Source organism: Arachis ipaensis, chromosome B1 (assembly GCF_059453495.1).
Source record: "Arachis ipaensis isolate K30076 ecotype BB chromosome B1, ASM5945349v1, whole genome shotgun sequence".
NCBI classification, from domain to species: domain Eukaryota; kingdom Viridiplantae; phylum Streptophyta; class Magnoliopsida; order Fabales; family Fabaceae; genus Arachis; species Arachis ipaensis.
This window is the reverse complement of record NC_142436.1, coordinates 17,068,832-17,085,953: the sequence shown is the minus strand read 5'-3', so window position 1 is coordinate 17,085,953 and position 17,122 is coordinate 17,068,832. Positions and strand designations below refer to the sequence as shown.

The following is a 17,122-nucleotide window of genomic DNA, read 5'->3' as shown; positions in this document are numbered from 1 at the left end:
AGTGCTGAGAGTCAAGCACCCGGTTGTGTGTCGTTCTCTACTGGTGTGTTGTTGCCACCGTATCTAACGAGTACGCATGATGTAGAAGGGGCTCCGTTAGAATCCCTAATAACACTTTGTATTTTGTGCTTTCTATATTATGATGCGGGAGCAATTTCAGCTGTTGGAATGTGTATGGTGACCATGTGAACTTTATGTTTTTGGGTTATCTATAGTCTGGATCAAATTTGGCTTGGTTGGGGAGTTGACCCACATTTTCTGCTGACTAAAGAAATACATCGGAGTCTTTGTGTATGTGACATGGAAGCAGTTTTTACAATTCAAACATGTTCTATGTATGATGCATCATCCTGCGGGCATGATCATCATTAGTTTGGTCACATTTTGCGTTAGTAGTGGCAGGGAAAGAATTTGTTCTTATACTTTTAGTTTCAGTTTTCCAGGTGATTTAGTAGTTGTTGTTGCGTGCGTTGGTACCATAGGCCCATTTTCTCCGGGCCAACTTTTAGTAAGGTTCACCAAAAAATTTCAAAATGCACCTAAACATGTGACATGGTCATGACCAAAGAAGACAAATTCATCTGACAGGGAAGGAAGATGGGGATAGGTGTGAATGAAATAGGATTTTAATGTGTAGGGGTCTTTATACTTTTAATTTTTTAGGGTATGTAGTTGTTGATGTTTCTTTCTTCAGGTTCATTTTCTCCGGCCCAGGGAAAAAATCTGTTAGAATGATAATTAATGATGCAGCTAAACATGTGAAAGGCTCATGACCAGAAAAAAAAAACTGCATTTAACATTATTATAAGGCAGTAATGTAGACTCGGGCATTGTTTTTGACTAAGGCGTACAATACACTAGTGCATACAATACAATAATGCTAAAACATGACTTCGAGTGGCAACAAGTTTGCCCACTCTTATTACAGATCAAAAAGCTTCGTGCATACACCGAAGTGGCAACAAGTTCAAGATATATACATCATAGTAATAGCTATGTAGTGATCTTTCACCCTATACAATCAAAAAGAAACTCGAGTATTCATCTCAAGTTTGTTCTGAACCATTTAGAGGTCAAGCAAAAAAATTAACTGCCCTAATGGTTTCGATACAAAATGTTAACTACTGGTCGAGTTCTACAAAAAACTAAACATGTCTACAATGCCTTCCTTTGCCAGTGTGCAAAGGCCTTGAAGACTACTTCCTGTGCCATTTCACTGTGTGACTTCAGCACTAAATCCACAGTTAAGCGCATCCATATCGCACTATTCACATGCTGAAACAAACGACAAGTGACCAGCAAGAATAACAATGACAAACAATCTTTCACAAACATACATACATTTAACTCTAAATAAGGTTTCATTAATTACATGACGCAGTATACCTGTACTCCATAGTCTTTTCATAGGTGCTCTCGAATCATTCATTGGGCGACCCAGACGCCACAGTCCATGCTGTATAGGCACACAATTATGGTTTTGGTTTTTTGTGTTAATTTAATCAACTTTATAATACATGACAGGAATCAAATACAGTATATCATTGTTGCTGCAACACGATAAAAAAATCCCTTTCAATTTGAGTTTCATATTCGTTCGCGGTAATCTAAATTCTTAAGAGTCCTCATCTTGTGGTCGTCAAATTCGTACGTTCTCTTCAATCTGCCATATAAATTTTGCCAGATCATGCTCATTAAATTTTTATTAGTTTTTCTCCTAAACATACATCATGCTAGCTAGTTACCTATAAGCTATACCTAATAAAATATGACTTTAGCAGTGGTTAAAGTTTTTGAATTTTAATAAACATGTAATAAATATATTAAAAAATAAAATGTTTTAAATTTTATCAGTTAATTATTTTAAAGGGTGAGAGATCCTACACTGGACACCATCCAATTTTTTTTCACTGGAAAAGATCTAATCCCTTTTTTAGACACTTGTTAATTAAACTCATAAATATATATTTAAGAGTATATTTAAGAGAAAATTCTACTCCCCTCTCCTACAAGATGTTAAAATGACACTGTAACACCCTAACTACCAAAGCTCACGCTTCCGGCTGCGCGACTCTGATAGGTCGGACATTACGACGACACTTATCTTATTTAATACTAAAATATGAGCCTGTTTGAAACTTTAAACCGCAATACCGCTCCCAAAAAAAACTTTCATCCGATAACATACGTCCATAAATACCATACAACTTACAAAACTCATAAAGAGTACATCCATATATATATACACATATATATATAAATAATATTACAAGCATAATCCAATACAATTCCTATCCCTCTTACAGATTATATCAGGATAAAGGCGAGGGTACAATAAACCATAGCTAAAACAATACAGAGCATCACAACAACAATTAAATAAGCTCTTCGTAACTTCTGCGCCCATATCCTGAAAGGGGAAAAATGTAGGGGGGTGAGAACATCATCCTCGAAAGGGTTCTCAGTAGAGGGTTTTTGGGAATTACTGTAATAGGATACATGAAGATAAACCGTACCAGTGATTAATAACTGACTTATGCCTCTTTTCAAAAACAATTGTTTACAATACAAGTAAAGTCGGAAATCTGTTCTAAAAGAGGAACCGTTCAATTCTCAAAACATCAAAGCCTTTCAAAATGGTTTATCTATACTGAACCAAAGTAGCCTTTCATATTTTATTCCCAACTAGAAACACGAAACCAAAATCAACCATTGGTTCATCTCATTCCAACCACGGCCCTAGGCCCAAACAATCCAACCAACAACCAATCACCACAATCCAACAGAGTCCCAGATGCAAACACAGATAGGAAGTTCAAGCACAAACAAACAGTTATTACAAGTAGAACAGTTAGCAATTAATAACATAGGCAAACCAAGTATAATATGCACACCCAACCAATGTCACACAAATGCATATGATGCATGCCTGTCCCTAGTGGCTGATGATATCATCTGTCGGTTATAGAGCCAACCCGACAAGTCCTGGTAGCTAACCATTGGACTGTCCCTCTGTCGTGCATCCCCAACTCGAGTTATACTCATCATAAACTTGATCATAATCATGATCCATATCCATCACCCTCACTGGTGAATATTTACGGGGGCGAGCTCATCCGAGCCTTTCACAGTGCCCGGCCACACTTACGACATAGGGTCAACAGAGTATCAAGTCTCGACCCGGAGCACGTGGTGGCTAGCCACTGCTACTACCCAGGGAAACTTGTATCTCAGATAGTGGAAGTGCAACATTCACATTTATCAATGATTCAGCATAAACATGCATTCAATCTCATCCATGGATCAACATCCATCTCAGCCATCCGGCTCATGGTTCAGTCCAGAACCAGCCAATATGTATAATCATACACAGCCATTCCGGCTCACAACAAAACAGCACTTCCACCATTCAACATCATTAAATTCATAAAGTCGGCATTTAAGCCATAAATCATTTTCTCAATTCATTTCACTTTGAAATCGAGTTTCAACTCTTTTCAGCCATGGCTTTAGAAATCTCATTTCTCAAATCATCTCAGGCTCATAAGCCGAATTTACTCAAAGTGAGTTCCCTTTTTAAAACAAAGCCACTCTTGGCATTCTCTTTCCAAAACTTCCAAAACCATGGCAAGTTAAGGATTTGTTTCACAGTATTCAAAATCATCCATCCAACGATGGGATTTTATAACAACAGTTTTTCGGCAGAGTCCCAAGTCTTTAGGGGAGAATAACATATCTCATTTCGCCAAAATCATTTAAAATCATTAAAACATTGGCTTTCTGATTTGAGTAAGAAAATAGGATCTAAGCCAAACCGAGTCACGTAACCTTTACTTCTTTCAAAACCATTTCCTTTACTTAAACAAAACCGGCTTCAATTCCATAATTAAATCTGAAGCGTTTCAAACTGATAAGAGAATCATTTTTGTTGTGTTAAACTAGAGTTCAAAAGATACTTTGAATCTTATTTAAAACGTCAAAATAATGAGGCTCATCAATCGAAATCCAATTCCTTTTAAAATCACGAAAACTCTCCCAAGGGACAATCTTTGTGTTTAATAGAGAAAAACATAAACCCGTTTTACCTTTTAAAACAGCCTCAAAGCAAAATTCTCTTTCAAATGACTTGTACCCAAAGACATACTGTTCTTCTTGGAAAATAAGGATAAATCATGATTCTCTTTTCAATAATTCTTTCAAAGCATAACTTCATTGCTTTCTTAATTGTTCTAAGTAAAGGTAATAAAGAAGCCATAATTTCACAATCCTCAAAATAGATAGGAAAGGCATTAAACTCAAAATTCCTCAATTAACATTTCAAATAAGGACTCGGGTTCTATAGAAATTTCGGCAGCACCTCCCCTAAAACTTGGACTTTTGCCACCCGGTTCGGGTCCCAACTAAACTGTTTCTCATTCCTTTTCAACAGCTCAAAACCAGAAATCAATTCAAAAGCAAGTTAAATCCAACAATCGCCTCAGTGGCATATCTCAAGGAAGCCATTTCAAAAATCAACTCAATATCAACCGATTTAACTCATTTCCAAAGCTTTAAAGAATCGGTTCAGCAATAAATCATTTATCAAAACCAAATCAATTAAAGCCACACAGGCTGAATTTCAAGAGTATTCTATCTTCCACATCATCAAAATAATTGACTCAATTCAAACCAATCCTCAACGGATTAAACTCATTTCAAATCTTTAAAGAATCAACTTCAAACATTACATTTCACAAGCCACACAACAATTCGGCCAAACCAACATCCATAGTCATTCGAGTCAATCAAATAATACATAAGGCAGATACAATCACCAAATACACAATATCTCACATCAGTACCCATATGTAATAATTCCAATAATAAACTATAGTTTTCGGAAAGCGCCCCTACCTCACAACATTGGAACCACAACCCAACTCGTTAACCAACTCCTTTTATCTCGACCCGAAATCACCGGCAAATCAAAATCTCGGCTCTGCCCGCTCTCTCAAAAGCAGAAACAGCCCCAAACGGCACAAGCAAACCGGATTCTAGCTCCTAAAACCATTAACATTACGATTACTTTATTACACAGAACAGAACACTAACGCAGAGCTCTCGAAACCGGAATACTTACTGAAACTAAGAAAGAACGGCTGAACCGAACAGCAACGGACTCTGAACCGATTGGGCGGTAGCCCCGGTAGCCGCCTTCAGCGGCTGCGGCGACCCAACTCCGGCGACGGTGACTGAAACCAACATGCCGCGACAATAAGACTCCCATAATCTCACAAGAAATGAAAACCAAGTTTGAAACCCTTACCGGCATACTTTTCCGGCGACGGCAGCAAGGTTTTCCGGCGGCCAGAACAATGATAACGCCACTAACCAAAACAGAGCAGGATCTAAATAAGCGGCAAAACCTTGGAACAGTTCCGGCTAGCTCCATTAGCGGCGGCCTGGACCCTTTTCTGACGGCGACAATTCCAACCGAGGCGGCGCCGGCGACGCAAGCACGGCTGGGCATGGTGGTTGAACCCCCAGCTCAGCCTCAGATCTCTCTGTCTCTCCTGTTCGGTGTGACTGGACGGCCTTCTCCTCAACGGCACGACGGCAGAGCAAACCAGACTGGCGACGGCAGAGGTCACGGCGCGTTCGGCGGTGACGCGGGATGGAGGTGCCGGCGACAGCGGCGACTTCACCTTCTCCGCGCTCGCTCCTCCTTCTCCATCGGTGGTTATGGCTCGCGCTCTCTTCAGGTCGCGGTTCTGCCTCTGATGCTGCGCAAGGATGATCGGCGACGGCACGAGCTCCTCGCGCGACGAATCGGCACAGTGACGGGCTCGGCGGCTGCGTTGGCCTCCTCCCCTCTCGGATCTCTCTCTTACTCGGACTAGATCGGCGGCTTCATGGTGGCGACGGCAAGGAGGCTCGCGACGGTGACAAGGACGCGTGGACAGCCGCGGCGGCGCGACGCGGTGAGGGCGACGGCGGCACTGTGAGCTCCCTTCCCTCTCCACGCCGGCGAACCTTCCTTCTTCCTTCCCTCTCAATTCGTTCCCTACTCCTGTTTCTTTCTTTCTTTCAAGCAGCTTGCAGCTGCTGCTGCTGCATTAGGTACTCTAGGTGTACCGGGTCAGGGGAACCGGGTAGGTTTTTTAGGGTTAGGGTTTCTCTTTCAAAATTAGGGTTAGGGGCATTTTGGTAATTTCAAATAAAAATAGGGATATTATAGTGATTAGAAATAAATTCTAATCCATTAATAATAATGTATAAAAATACTATTTGCTCATCAATTTCATAAATTATTTTCAATAAAATGTCGCAACCAAATAATTAGAAATAGTATACTCAATTTCTTCATTTTCCAAAATAGCAGTAATAATATTTAAATATTACTTATCTAATCCAAATCTTATAAAATCCTTATTATTTCATAACTATCAACCTTATACTTTAAATATAGAAAATAATCCAATAATTATAAAATTGGATAATAATCATAACTTATCTCAAATCCAATAAATCAAAACTTGCCTTAATTATCTTTAATAAAATAATCTCTGAAATTAAGGCTATAAATAATTGTAGGATTTGAGACTTGATTATAATAAGACTTTTCAAAGATTCTGGGCCTTACATTCTACCCACCTTATAAAAATTTTCGCCCTCGAAAATTGATACAAAGTGGAAGAAATTCCATAACAGTTCACCCTTGAACACATTTAAAGAAGAAGCAAAAATATCTCAAAATATAATCATATATACGATTTTCAAATACTTTGATTATCATAAGCATAAGGATGCAAAGGTAGGAGTGTAACTGCCAGGCAAACGTTACAAGATAGGCTCAATGCAAAAGATAACATGGGTCAATCATGTGATAGTAGGGCAAGGCATCAAAGGCTAGAAAACAGGATGGAGTTAAAACGATGTGCTCAATATCCGCACACTAATCTTATATCAACCTCAAGGTTTCAACTTTCCAATTCCATCAAGCACCTTACAAACCCCAAATTTGATCACAAGCCTGACAATCACAAACCCGTTCGCAAGGAACAAAATGCCCACAACTCATACGTTGCACACCTACCGCTTCAACTTCCGTATACACATCACATCTTAAAGAACTAACGTATCGCGTTACTACGTCTACAAGTCGCACGTGATACCAAAACAATTCTCGAGTCTACTCAGAAGAATATGAGATCTTAGAAAGGAGAGACGGATGTCAAAGACAATAGTCATAGATTTGAAAGAATATATCCAATCCCAGATAAACATGGATGTTCAAGCAATAAAGTTTGCTAGACATAATTCAATTGACAACTTCAAAGATAACCCTTAGATCAAAGAAGTTCAACAGGATCAACAAGAAGATAACCAGCGCATCAGCTTGAAACAAACTCAAACTGAGTCGATGAAGTATGAGGTTTACAAAAGAGAATATCTCAAACCCAAGGCAAAGCTCACAAAACTCAAGGGCATGATTAAAAATACTTCTGAATACATTGTTCTTAAAAGAATCGAAAACTTGCAGGAAAATCACCTCGCAGTCTAAAAGAAAAGTTAAGCAACAATTGTCCTTCAAGAGAGTAACAAAAGCATAAATGTGGCTTTACTTCAATACAATTCCATGTTGAAGTAGATTTTGTAGAGTTCCAAAAACAAATGCACACAACTTTGGCTAAGAGTTAAAATATTTCCTCAAATATTTTAGAAAGATAATTAAATGCACAACTTAACCAAAAGCAGTTCATAAAAACTCGGAAATAATCAGATGCTTGTTCAAAATTCTCAAAATTTCATATTCAAACAAGCATGTATAACATTTATAGCAAGTACGAAAGAGGAAGTTAAACTCTTTTTAGAAAAGAAACTCCGAGATAAAAATTTGCTTACAATCTGGTAAGGAAATAAGTGGTGCGTTACAAACAAACCGATTTCCACTAAACAAGGAAACTTTCCAAAACCTCATTTAAAATAGCGCATGCCGATTTTTAAATTAACTTCATCAATATTGAACAATGGTTTCAATCTAAATCAAGAAACAGAAAATAAATTCCGTTTAAAACTTCTTACAAGAGAATTCAAAACTTCTTTAAAAGGTTCAAAACAAGACTCCAAAAGTGTTCTTAAAATCACCATCTCAGGAGAACATTCAAGAAGTTTAAGATGTACTAAAAAGGAGTCAAGCCTTGCAAGGAAGGATCTTAAACCAAGGTAGCCCAAACAAGATTCATTAGGCATGAGTCATCAAACAAGTTTTAAATTGATCCAAAAGAATACAAAAGTCATAGAAAAGACAACTCAATCATTTGTAATTTTTCAATGATAAATCTTTAACTAAAAACTCTTGTAGAGATAATGGGAGAATAAACAATGTACTATCCTGAAACGAATCAAACTGACCCACATAAGGATGAGATTCACAAGAGGGGACAAACCAAGATCAATGGTAATGTTCACAAGATGTAAAAGATTAGTTAAAAACAGAATCACGTATGACATTCATAGAGGTGAAAAGCTTAAGAAGGAACCAGTCCGTTCATAAGAAGAAAACTATGAATCCAACATTTTCAAAAGAACAACAATGGTATAAACTATGTAGTATGCTAAACCAAACTCAATTCAAAATAAGTTAAGTAAAGCTTATCAAACGAAACTCAACCGGAATGAAAGCGAAAAATTCTTTCTTTCCAGTATTTCAGAAAATATCCAAATACACAATCAAATAAAGATGTCCATTGGAACTATAGTAAAATTACTAGAAGGTCAAAATTTACTTTTAAAATAAGTACAATTGCGTAAACCAGTAAAAGTACAGGCAAAGTATTAGAAAGAAATAGTTGTTAAACTGTATAAATAATTTCAAAGTCTCATATATAGAAAAGCATATATCTAATCAACAGCAATTTATAAAATCTCAAAATTGGCTGTGATCACTGTCAAGTAAGAGAAAAACTGAATCAACAATTTCTCAAAGAATGGACTCAGAATCCGGAGTTAAAAGTCACAGCACATTAAGACAGGTTCAAGGCTATATCAAAGAATACTTGAATCAAGAAGAACTCAAACAGAGGAAGACAGATGCATCAAGGATTCTAAACAAGCATATGCACTTAAGATCATTCAAGAATGCATATGAATAGAGGAATAGAGTGGAAACATCAAATTACTTTTCAAGAGGAGTACCAAACAAGAACTTCAAGTTAGGATATAAAAGAACAGGTCGACTCGAACAGAATTCAAGACACACAACTGAATAGCCTCGAGAAAAAGTTTCTAACGTTCCCCAAAGCCCGCGATTCGCTTTACTCGAAACTTGTATATCATCTATGATAACCCATCATTGCTTTTATATACATAATTCACTAGTATTAAGCCGGCCAAACTTAATATCAGGAATTATGCAATGCAAGACTAACAGCATTAATCAATAGATCGTCATGTGCATAAAGCTCTAATTCTCGTCATTCGACAAGACCTAATACATGACAAACGCTCAGAGTATGCAACTGAAGCATAGTCAGTCCATTCCTCAGGCTCTACAGGAAGAACTGTTCTGATACCATAATGTAACACCCTAACTACCAAAGCTCACGCTTCCGGCTGCGCGACTCTGATAGGTCGGACATTACGACGACACTTATCTTATTTAATACTAAAATATGAGCCTGTTTGAAACTTTAAACCGCAATACCGCTCCCAAAAAAAAACTTTCATCCGATAACATACGTCCATAAATACCATACAACTTACAAAACTCATAAAGAGTACATCCATATATATATATACACATATATATATAAATAATATTACAAGCATAATCCAATACAATTCCTATCCCTCTTACAGATTATATCAGGATAAAGGCGAGGGTACAATAAACCATAGCTAAAACAATACAGAGCATCACAACAACAATTAAATAAGCTCTTCGTAACTTCTGCGCCCATATCCTGAAAGGGGAAAAATGTAGGGGGGTGAGAACATCATCCTCGAAAGGGTTCTCAGTAGAGGATTTTTGGGAATTACTGTAATAGGATACATGAAGATAAACCGTACCAGTGATTAATAACTGACTTATGCCTCTTTTCAAAAACAATTGTTTACAATACAAGTAAAGTCGGAAATCTGTTCTAAAAGAGGAACCGTTCAATTCTCAAAACATCAAAGCCTTTCAAAATGGTTTATCTATACTGAACCAAAGTAGCCTTTCATATTTTATTCCCAACTAGAAACACGAAACCAAAATCAACCATTGGTTCATCTCATTCCAACCACGGCCCTAGGCCCAAACAATCCAACCAACAACCAATCACCACAATCCAACAGAGTCCCAGATGCAAACACAGATAGGAAGTTCAAGCACAAACAAACAGTTATTACAAGTAGAACAGTTAGCAATTAATAACATAGGCAAACCAAGTATAATATGCACACCCAACCAATGTCACACAAATGCATATGATGCATGCCTGTCCCTAGTGGCTGATGATATCATCTGTCGGTTATAGAGCCAACCCGACAAGTCCTGGTAGCTAACCATTGGACTGTCCCTCTGTCGTGCATCCCCAACTCGAGTTATACTCATCATAAACTTGATCATAATCATGATCCATATCCATCACCCTCACTGGTGAATATTTACGGGGGCGAGCTCATCCGGGCCTTTCACAGTGCCCGGCCACACTTACGACATAGGGTCAACAGAGTATCAAGTCTCGACCCGGAGCACGTGGTGGCTAGCCACTGCTACTACCCAGGGAAACTCGTATCTCAGATAGTGGAAGTGCAACATTCACATTTATCAATGATTCAGCATAAACATGCATTCAATCTCATCCATGGATCAACATCCATCTCAGCCATCCGGCTCATGGTTCAGTCCAGAACCAGCCAATATGTATAATCATACACAGCCATTCCGGCTCACAACAAAACAGCACTTCCACCATTCAACATCATTAAATTCATAAAGTCGGCATTTAAGCCATAAATCATTTTCTCAATTCATTTCACTTTGAAATCGAGTTTCAACTCTTTTCAGCCATGGCTTTAGAAATCTCATTTCTCAAATCATCTCAGGCTCATAAGCCGAATTTACTCAAAGTGAGTTCCCTTTTTAAAACAAAGCCACTCTTGGCATTCTCTTTCCAAAACTTCCAAAACCATGGCAAGTTAAGGATTTGTTTCACAGTATTCAAAATCATCCATCCAACGATGGGATTTTATAACAACAGTTTTTCGGCAGAGTCCCAAGTCTTTAGGGGAGAATAACATATCTCATTTCGCCAAAATCATTTAAAATCATTAAAACATTGGCTTTCTGATTTGAGTAAGAAAATAGGATCTAAGCCAAACCGAGTCACGTAACCTTTACTTCTTTCAAAACCATTTCCTTTACTTAAACAAAACCGGCTTCAATTCCATAATTAAATCTGAAGCGTTTCAAACTGATAAGAGAATCATTTTTGTTGTGTTAAACTAGAGTTCAAAAGATACTTTGAATCTTATTTAAAACGTCAAAATAATGAGGCTCATCAATCGAAATCCAATTCCTTTTAAAATCACGAAAACTCTCCCAAGGGACAATCTTTGTGTTTAATAGAGAAAAACATAAACCCGTTTTACCTTTTAAAACAGCCTCAAAGCAAAATTCTCTTTCAAATGACTTGTACCCAAAGACATACTGTTCTTCTTGGAAAATAAGGATAAATCATGATTCTCTTTTCAATAATTCTTTCAAAGCATAACTTCATTGCTTTCTTAATTGTTCTAAGTAAAGGTAATAAAGAAGCCATAATTTCACAATCCTCAAAATAGATAGGAAAGGCATTAAACTCAAAATTCCTCAATTAACATTTCAAATAAGGACTCGGGTTCTATAGAAATTTCGGCAGCACCTCCCCTAAAACTTGGACTTTTGCCACCCGGTTCGGGTCCCAACTAAACTGTTTCTCATTCCTTTTCAACAGCTCAAAACCAGAAATCAATTCAAAAGCAAGTTAAATCCAACAATCGCCTCAGTGGCATATCTCAAGGAAGCCATTTCAAAAATCAACTCAATATCAACCGATTTAACTCATTTCCAAAGCTTTAAAGAATCGGTTCAGCAATAAATCATTTATCAAAACCAAATCAATTAAAGCCACACAGGCTGAATTTCAAGAGTATTCTATCTTCCACATCATCAAAATAATTGACTCAATTCAAACCAATCCTCAACGGATTAAACTCATTTCAAATCTTTAAAGAATCAACTTCAAACATTACATTTCACAAGCCACACAACAATTCGGCCAAACCAACATCCATAGTCATTCGAGTCAATCAAATAATACATAAGGCAGATACAATCACCAAATACACAATATCTCACATCAGTACCCATATGTAATAATTCCAATAATAAACTATAGTTTTCGGAAAGCGCCCCTACCTCACAACATTGGAACCACAACCCAACTCGTTAACCAACTCCTTTTATCTCGACCCGAAATCACCGGCAAATCAAAATCTCGGCTCTGCCCGCTCTCTCAAAAGCAGAAACAGCCCCAAACGGCACAAGCAAACCGGATTCTAGCTCCTAAAACCATTAACATTACGATTACTTTATTACACAGAACAGAACACTAACGCAGAGCTCTCGAAACCGGAATACTTACTGAAACTAAGAAAGAACGGCTGAACCGAACAGCAACGGACTCTGAACCGATTGGGCGGTAGCCCCGGTAGCCGCCTTCAGCGGCTGCGGCGACCCAACTCCGGCGACGGTGACTGAAACCAACATGCCGCGACAATAAGACTCCCATAATCTCACAAGAAATGAAAACCAAGTTTGAAACCCTTACCGGCATACTTTTCCGGCGACGGCAGCAAGGTTTTCCGGCGGCCAGAACAATGATAACGCCACTAACCAAAACAGAGCAGGATCTAAATAAGCGGCAAAACCTTGGAACAGTTCCGGCTAGCTCCATTAGCGGCGGCCTGGACCCTTTTCTGACGGCGACAATTCCAACCGAGGCGGCGCCGGCGACGCAAGCACGGCTGGGCATGGTGGTTGAACCCCCAGCTCAGCCTCAGATCTCTCTGTCTCTCCTGTTCGGTGTGACTGGACGGCCTTCTCCTCAACGGCACGACGGCAGAGCAAACCAGACTGGCGACGGCAGAGGTCACGGCGCGTTCGGCGGTGACGCGGGATGGAGGTGCCGGCGACAGCGGCGACTTCACCTTCTCCGCGCTCGCTCCTCCTTCTCCATCGGTGGTTATGGCTCGCGCTCTCTTCAGGTCGCGGTTCTGCCTCTGATGCTGCGCAAGGATGATCGGCGACGGCACGAGCTCCTCGCGCGACGAATCGGCACAGTGACGGGCTCGGCGGCTGCGTTGGCCTCCTCCCCTCTCGGATCTCTCTCTTACTCGGACTAGATCGGCGGCTTCATGGTGGCGACGGCAAGGAGGCTCGCGACGGTGACAAGGACGCGTGGACAGCCGCGGCGGCGCGACGCGGTGAGGGCGACGGCGGCACTGTGAGCTCCCTTCCCTCTCCACGCCGGCGAACCTTCCTTCTTCCTTCCCTCTCAATTCGTTCCCTACTCCTGTTTCTTTCTTTCTTTCAAGCAGCTTGCAGCTGCTGCTGCTGCATTAGGTACTCTAGGTGTACCGGGTCAGGGGAACCGGGTAGGGTTTTTAGGGTTAGGGTTTCTCTTTCAAAATTAGGGTTAGAGGCATTTTGGTAATTTCAAATAAAAATAGGGATATTATAGTGATTAGAAATAAATTCTAATCCATTAATAATAATGTATAAAAATACTATTTGCTCATCAATTTCATAAATTATTTTCAATAAAATGTCCCAACCAAATAATTAGAAATAGTATACTCAATTTCTTCATTTTCCAAAATAGCAGTAATAATATTTAAATATTACTTATCTAATCCAAATCTTATAAAATCCTTATTATTTCATAACTATCAACCTTATACTTTAAATATAGAAAATAATCCAATAATTATAAAATTGGATAATAATCATAACTTATCTCAAATCCAATAAATCAAAACTTGCCTTAATTATCTTTAATAAAATAATCTCTGAAATTAAGGCTATAAATAATTGTAGGATTTGAGACTTGATTATAATAAGACTTTTCAAAGATTCTGGGCCTTACAGACACTCCCCTCCCTTCTATTTTATAAATGTACATTCTCCTCCCTTCTAACTTTTAAAAAATCTCATCTTTAATCCATTTTAAATTTTTTGTGTTAACTAATATTAATTTTATCTATTTTAAAAAAAATAAATTATTTTTTGAAAAAATACCCATTAGCAAAAATTTTATTTTTTATCATTAAATTTTGCTTACCAAAATACCCTTTTAATAAATTATTTTTTTATTAATTAAATTGTATTTGTATTAAAATATTTTAAAAAAATTAATAATTAAATTAATTTTTCTAAGATACCTACCCTTCAATAATTTTTAATTATTAAATTATGATTTTACCAAAATTTTTGTTAACAATTATTTTTATATTTTACTATTAATTTTTTGATATCAATATATATTATTTTAACATTAAATAAAATAATTTTACCACTGTTAATATATATAACAATTAATATATATTGATATTGAAAAATAATCTTACTAAAATTTTTTATTTAATAATAAAATAATATATATAGATATCGAAAAATTAATAGTAAAATATAAAAAAAATTGTTAACGAAAATTTTGGTAAAATTATAATTTAATAATTAAAAATTATTGAAGTTAAAAAAATACAATTTAATCAATAAAAGAATAATTTATTAAAGGATATTTTGGTAAGCAAAATTTAATGATAAAAAATAAAAATTTTACTAATGGGTATTTTTAAAAAAAATAATTTATTTTTTCTTAAAAAATGGATAAAGTTAACATTAGTTAATACAAAAAATTTAAAATGGATTAAAGAGGAAGTTTTTTAAAAGTTAGAAAGGAGGAGAATGTACATTTACAAAATAGAGGGAAAATGAGTGTTATTTTAGCATCTCGTAGGGGAGGGGTGTAATTTTCTCTATATTTAATAGTTGCTAGTGGCTTAAAATTCTGGAGAAAATAAAAGCAAAACACGGAAGAGTTTATCACTCGAAAATTGAAAGTTTAAGTATAAATATGATTATTTTTTATTTTTTCTTTCCTTCAAAATTTTGTCACAAGTGAACAGTTTCTAAAATTTTATTTTATGTGTTTTATCGGTAAATGTTCTAGAAATAATTTTCAATAATATAAATGTTTTTGTTTATATCGAAAGAGAAATGTTTTATTTTTAAACAATATCCAGACTTGAAAAAAAACGTCAAACTTTTCTATTCTTAAAAACGTGTAGTGGACATTATTTATTATGAAATCATTTATATGTCTATTTGAATTCTTGTTTGATTATTGTCATATTGTCATTTACTATGAAAACTAAAAAGGCTAGCAACCATAAAATATATGTTCCTCTTGTCACTGACGACCAAGCTCAAGGGTAAACAAAGGACAAATCACTATATTAAGATAAGGAGAGAAAAAAATTATAGAAATATGTCAAACTAAAAATTGGTACATGAATTAATCAAGAGACATTTATATATAGTTTGAATCAGCCTAATTCGAACTATTCATACACACCCACTAATTCGAATCAACCTGATTCGAATTACACTCACATATGCTGTACATAGTAATTTGAATTGGTCATATTCGAATTATTCATGATTTAATTTCGCCCATTCTTTTATTAAAAAATTAATAATTGATTAAAAAATTAATAATTTAAAAATTAAAAAAATATATATTATATTTCATGCATTAAAAAAAAGCTAACAAAATATTTAATTACGATGCTTCTTTAAAATATTAATGAGTTATTAATTCGAATTTCATACAATACTCTTTTGCCCATTTTTAATAGCTCATGAATATTTTTTTTATAAATTTTTTAATAAATTTATTTAAATTATACCACAAAAAATATTTTATTCTATACAAAATAATTTTAAAAAATGGTTTAAAAGATGTTAGGAGTACTATAAAAATTTGTAATGTCCTAATGACTTAGGACATTAAAAAAATACTTTACATAGTCAATAATAATTTAGAAATAAAAATAATAATGTTATAACCAGTATTTAACTAAATTACTAGAATATTACAATCTTTTATAGTACTCCTAAGTCCTAACATTTTTTAAGCCTTTTTTTTTAAAAATTATTTTGCATAGAATAAAGGGCATTTTAAGCCATTTTAATCCATTTTCTATGCAAAACAATTTAAAAAAAATAGCTTAAAAAATGTTAAGAGTACTATAAAAGTTTGTAATATTCTAGTAATTTAGGTAAATACTGGTTATAACTATATTTTTTTAATTTCTAAATTATTATTGACTATGTAGAGTATTTCTTTAATGTCCTAAGTCATTAGGACATTACAAATTTTTATAGTACTCCTAAATCATGAGTAATTCGAATCTGGCCAATTCGAATTACTATATACAGCATGTGTGAGTGTAATTCGAATCACCCTGATTCAAATTACTGTGGGTGTAATTCGAATCAAGTTGATTCGAATTAGTGGGTGTGTGTGCATGAGTAGCTCGAATCAGTGTGATTCGAATTACATGTACTTAGAGTTCGAATTAAGCTTATTCGAACTATATATAAATGGCTCTTGGTTGATTTATGAACCAATTTTTGGTTAGGCGGATTTCTGTAATTTTTTCTCTCCTTGGCTTAATATAGTGATTTGCCCCAAAAATGATGCAAACCTGATAACATTCTTTTAATGTCTTAACTCTTAAGTCTTGTTTGGTATAGAATGGGAACTTTATATGAAATGCCACTACAAGAAAAATATGTTTTAGCGATAAACTTTTAGTGGCAATAACATAATAGCCACTAATTTTTTAATTTAAGTTATCTTTTTGCGGTAATTATATATTTGCCATTATTACTATATATTATAATGGCAATTATTTTTATTGCCGCTAAAAATACATTAAAAAGGTTTTAAAAACAAATTTTAGTGCCAATTATATATTTAACACTATTATTATATATTATAATGGCAATTATTATTATTGCCACTAAATTATTATTTATTTTTAA

General features: G+C 35.8%; 2 protein-coding genes across 2 annotated transcripts; both read right to left on the bottom strand.

The window, feature by feature from the left end:
• Positions 1–5,387: 5,387 nt before the first annotated feature.
• On the bottom strand, positions 5,388–12,845 carry LOC148575837 (uncharacterized). Its single transcript, XM_088502573.1, has 3 exons — positions 12,654–12,845; positions 12,492–12,574; positions 5,388–6,090 (listed from the first exon to the last, which is right to left on the bottom strand). The coding sequence occupies exons 1-3, from the start codon at positions 12,843–12,845 to the stop codon at positions 5,388–5,390; spliced, it is 978 nt and encodes a 325-aa protein (XP_088358699.1).
• A 76-nt stretch (positions 12,846–12,921) lies between these two features.
• Positions 12,922–15,717, bottom strand: LOC148575836 (uncharacterized). The gene is made up of 2 exons (XM_088502572.1): positions 15,686–15,717; positions 12,922–13,624 (listed from the first exon to the last, which is right to left on the bottom strand). Exons 1-2 carry the CDS (start codon positions 15,715–15,717, stop codon positions 12,922–12,924), a joined length of 735 nt encoding a protein of 244 aa, XP_088358698.1.
• Positions 15,718–17,122: the final 1,405 nt, after the last annotated feature.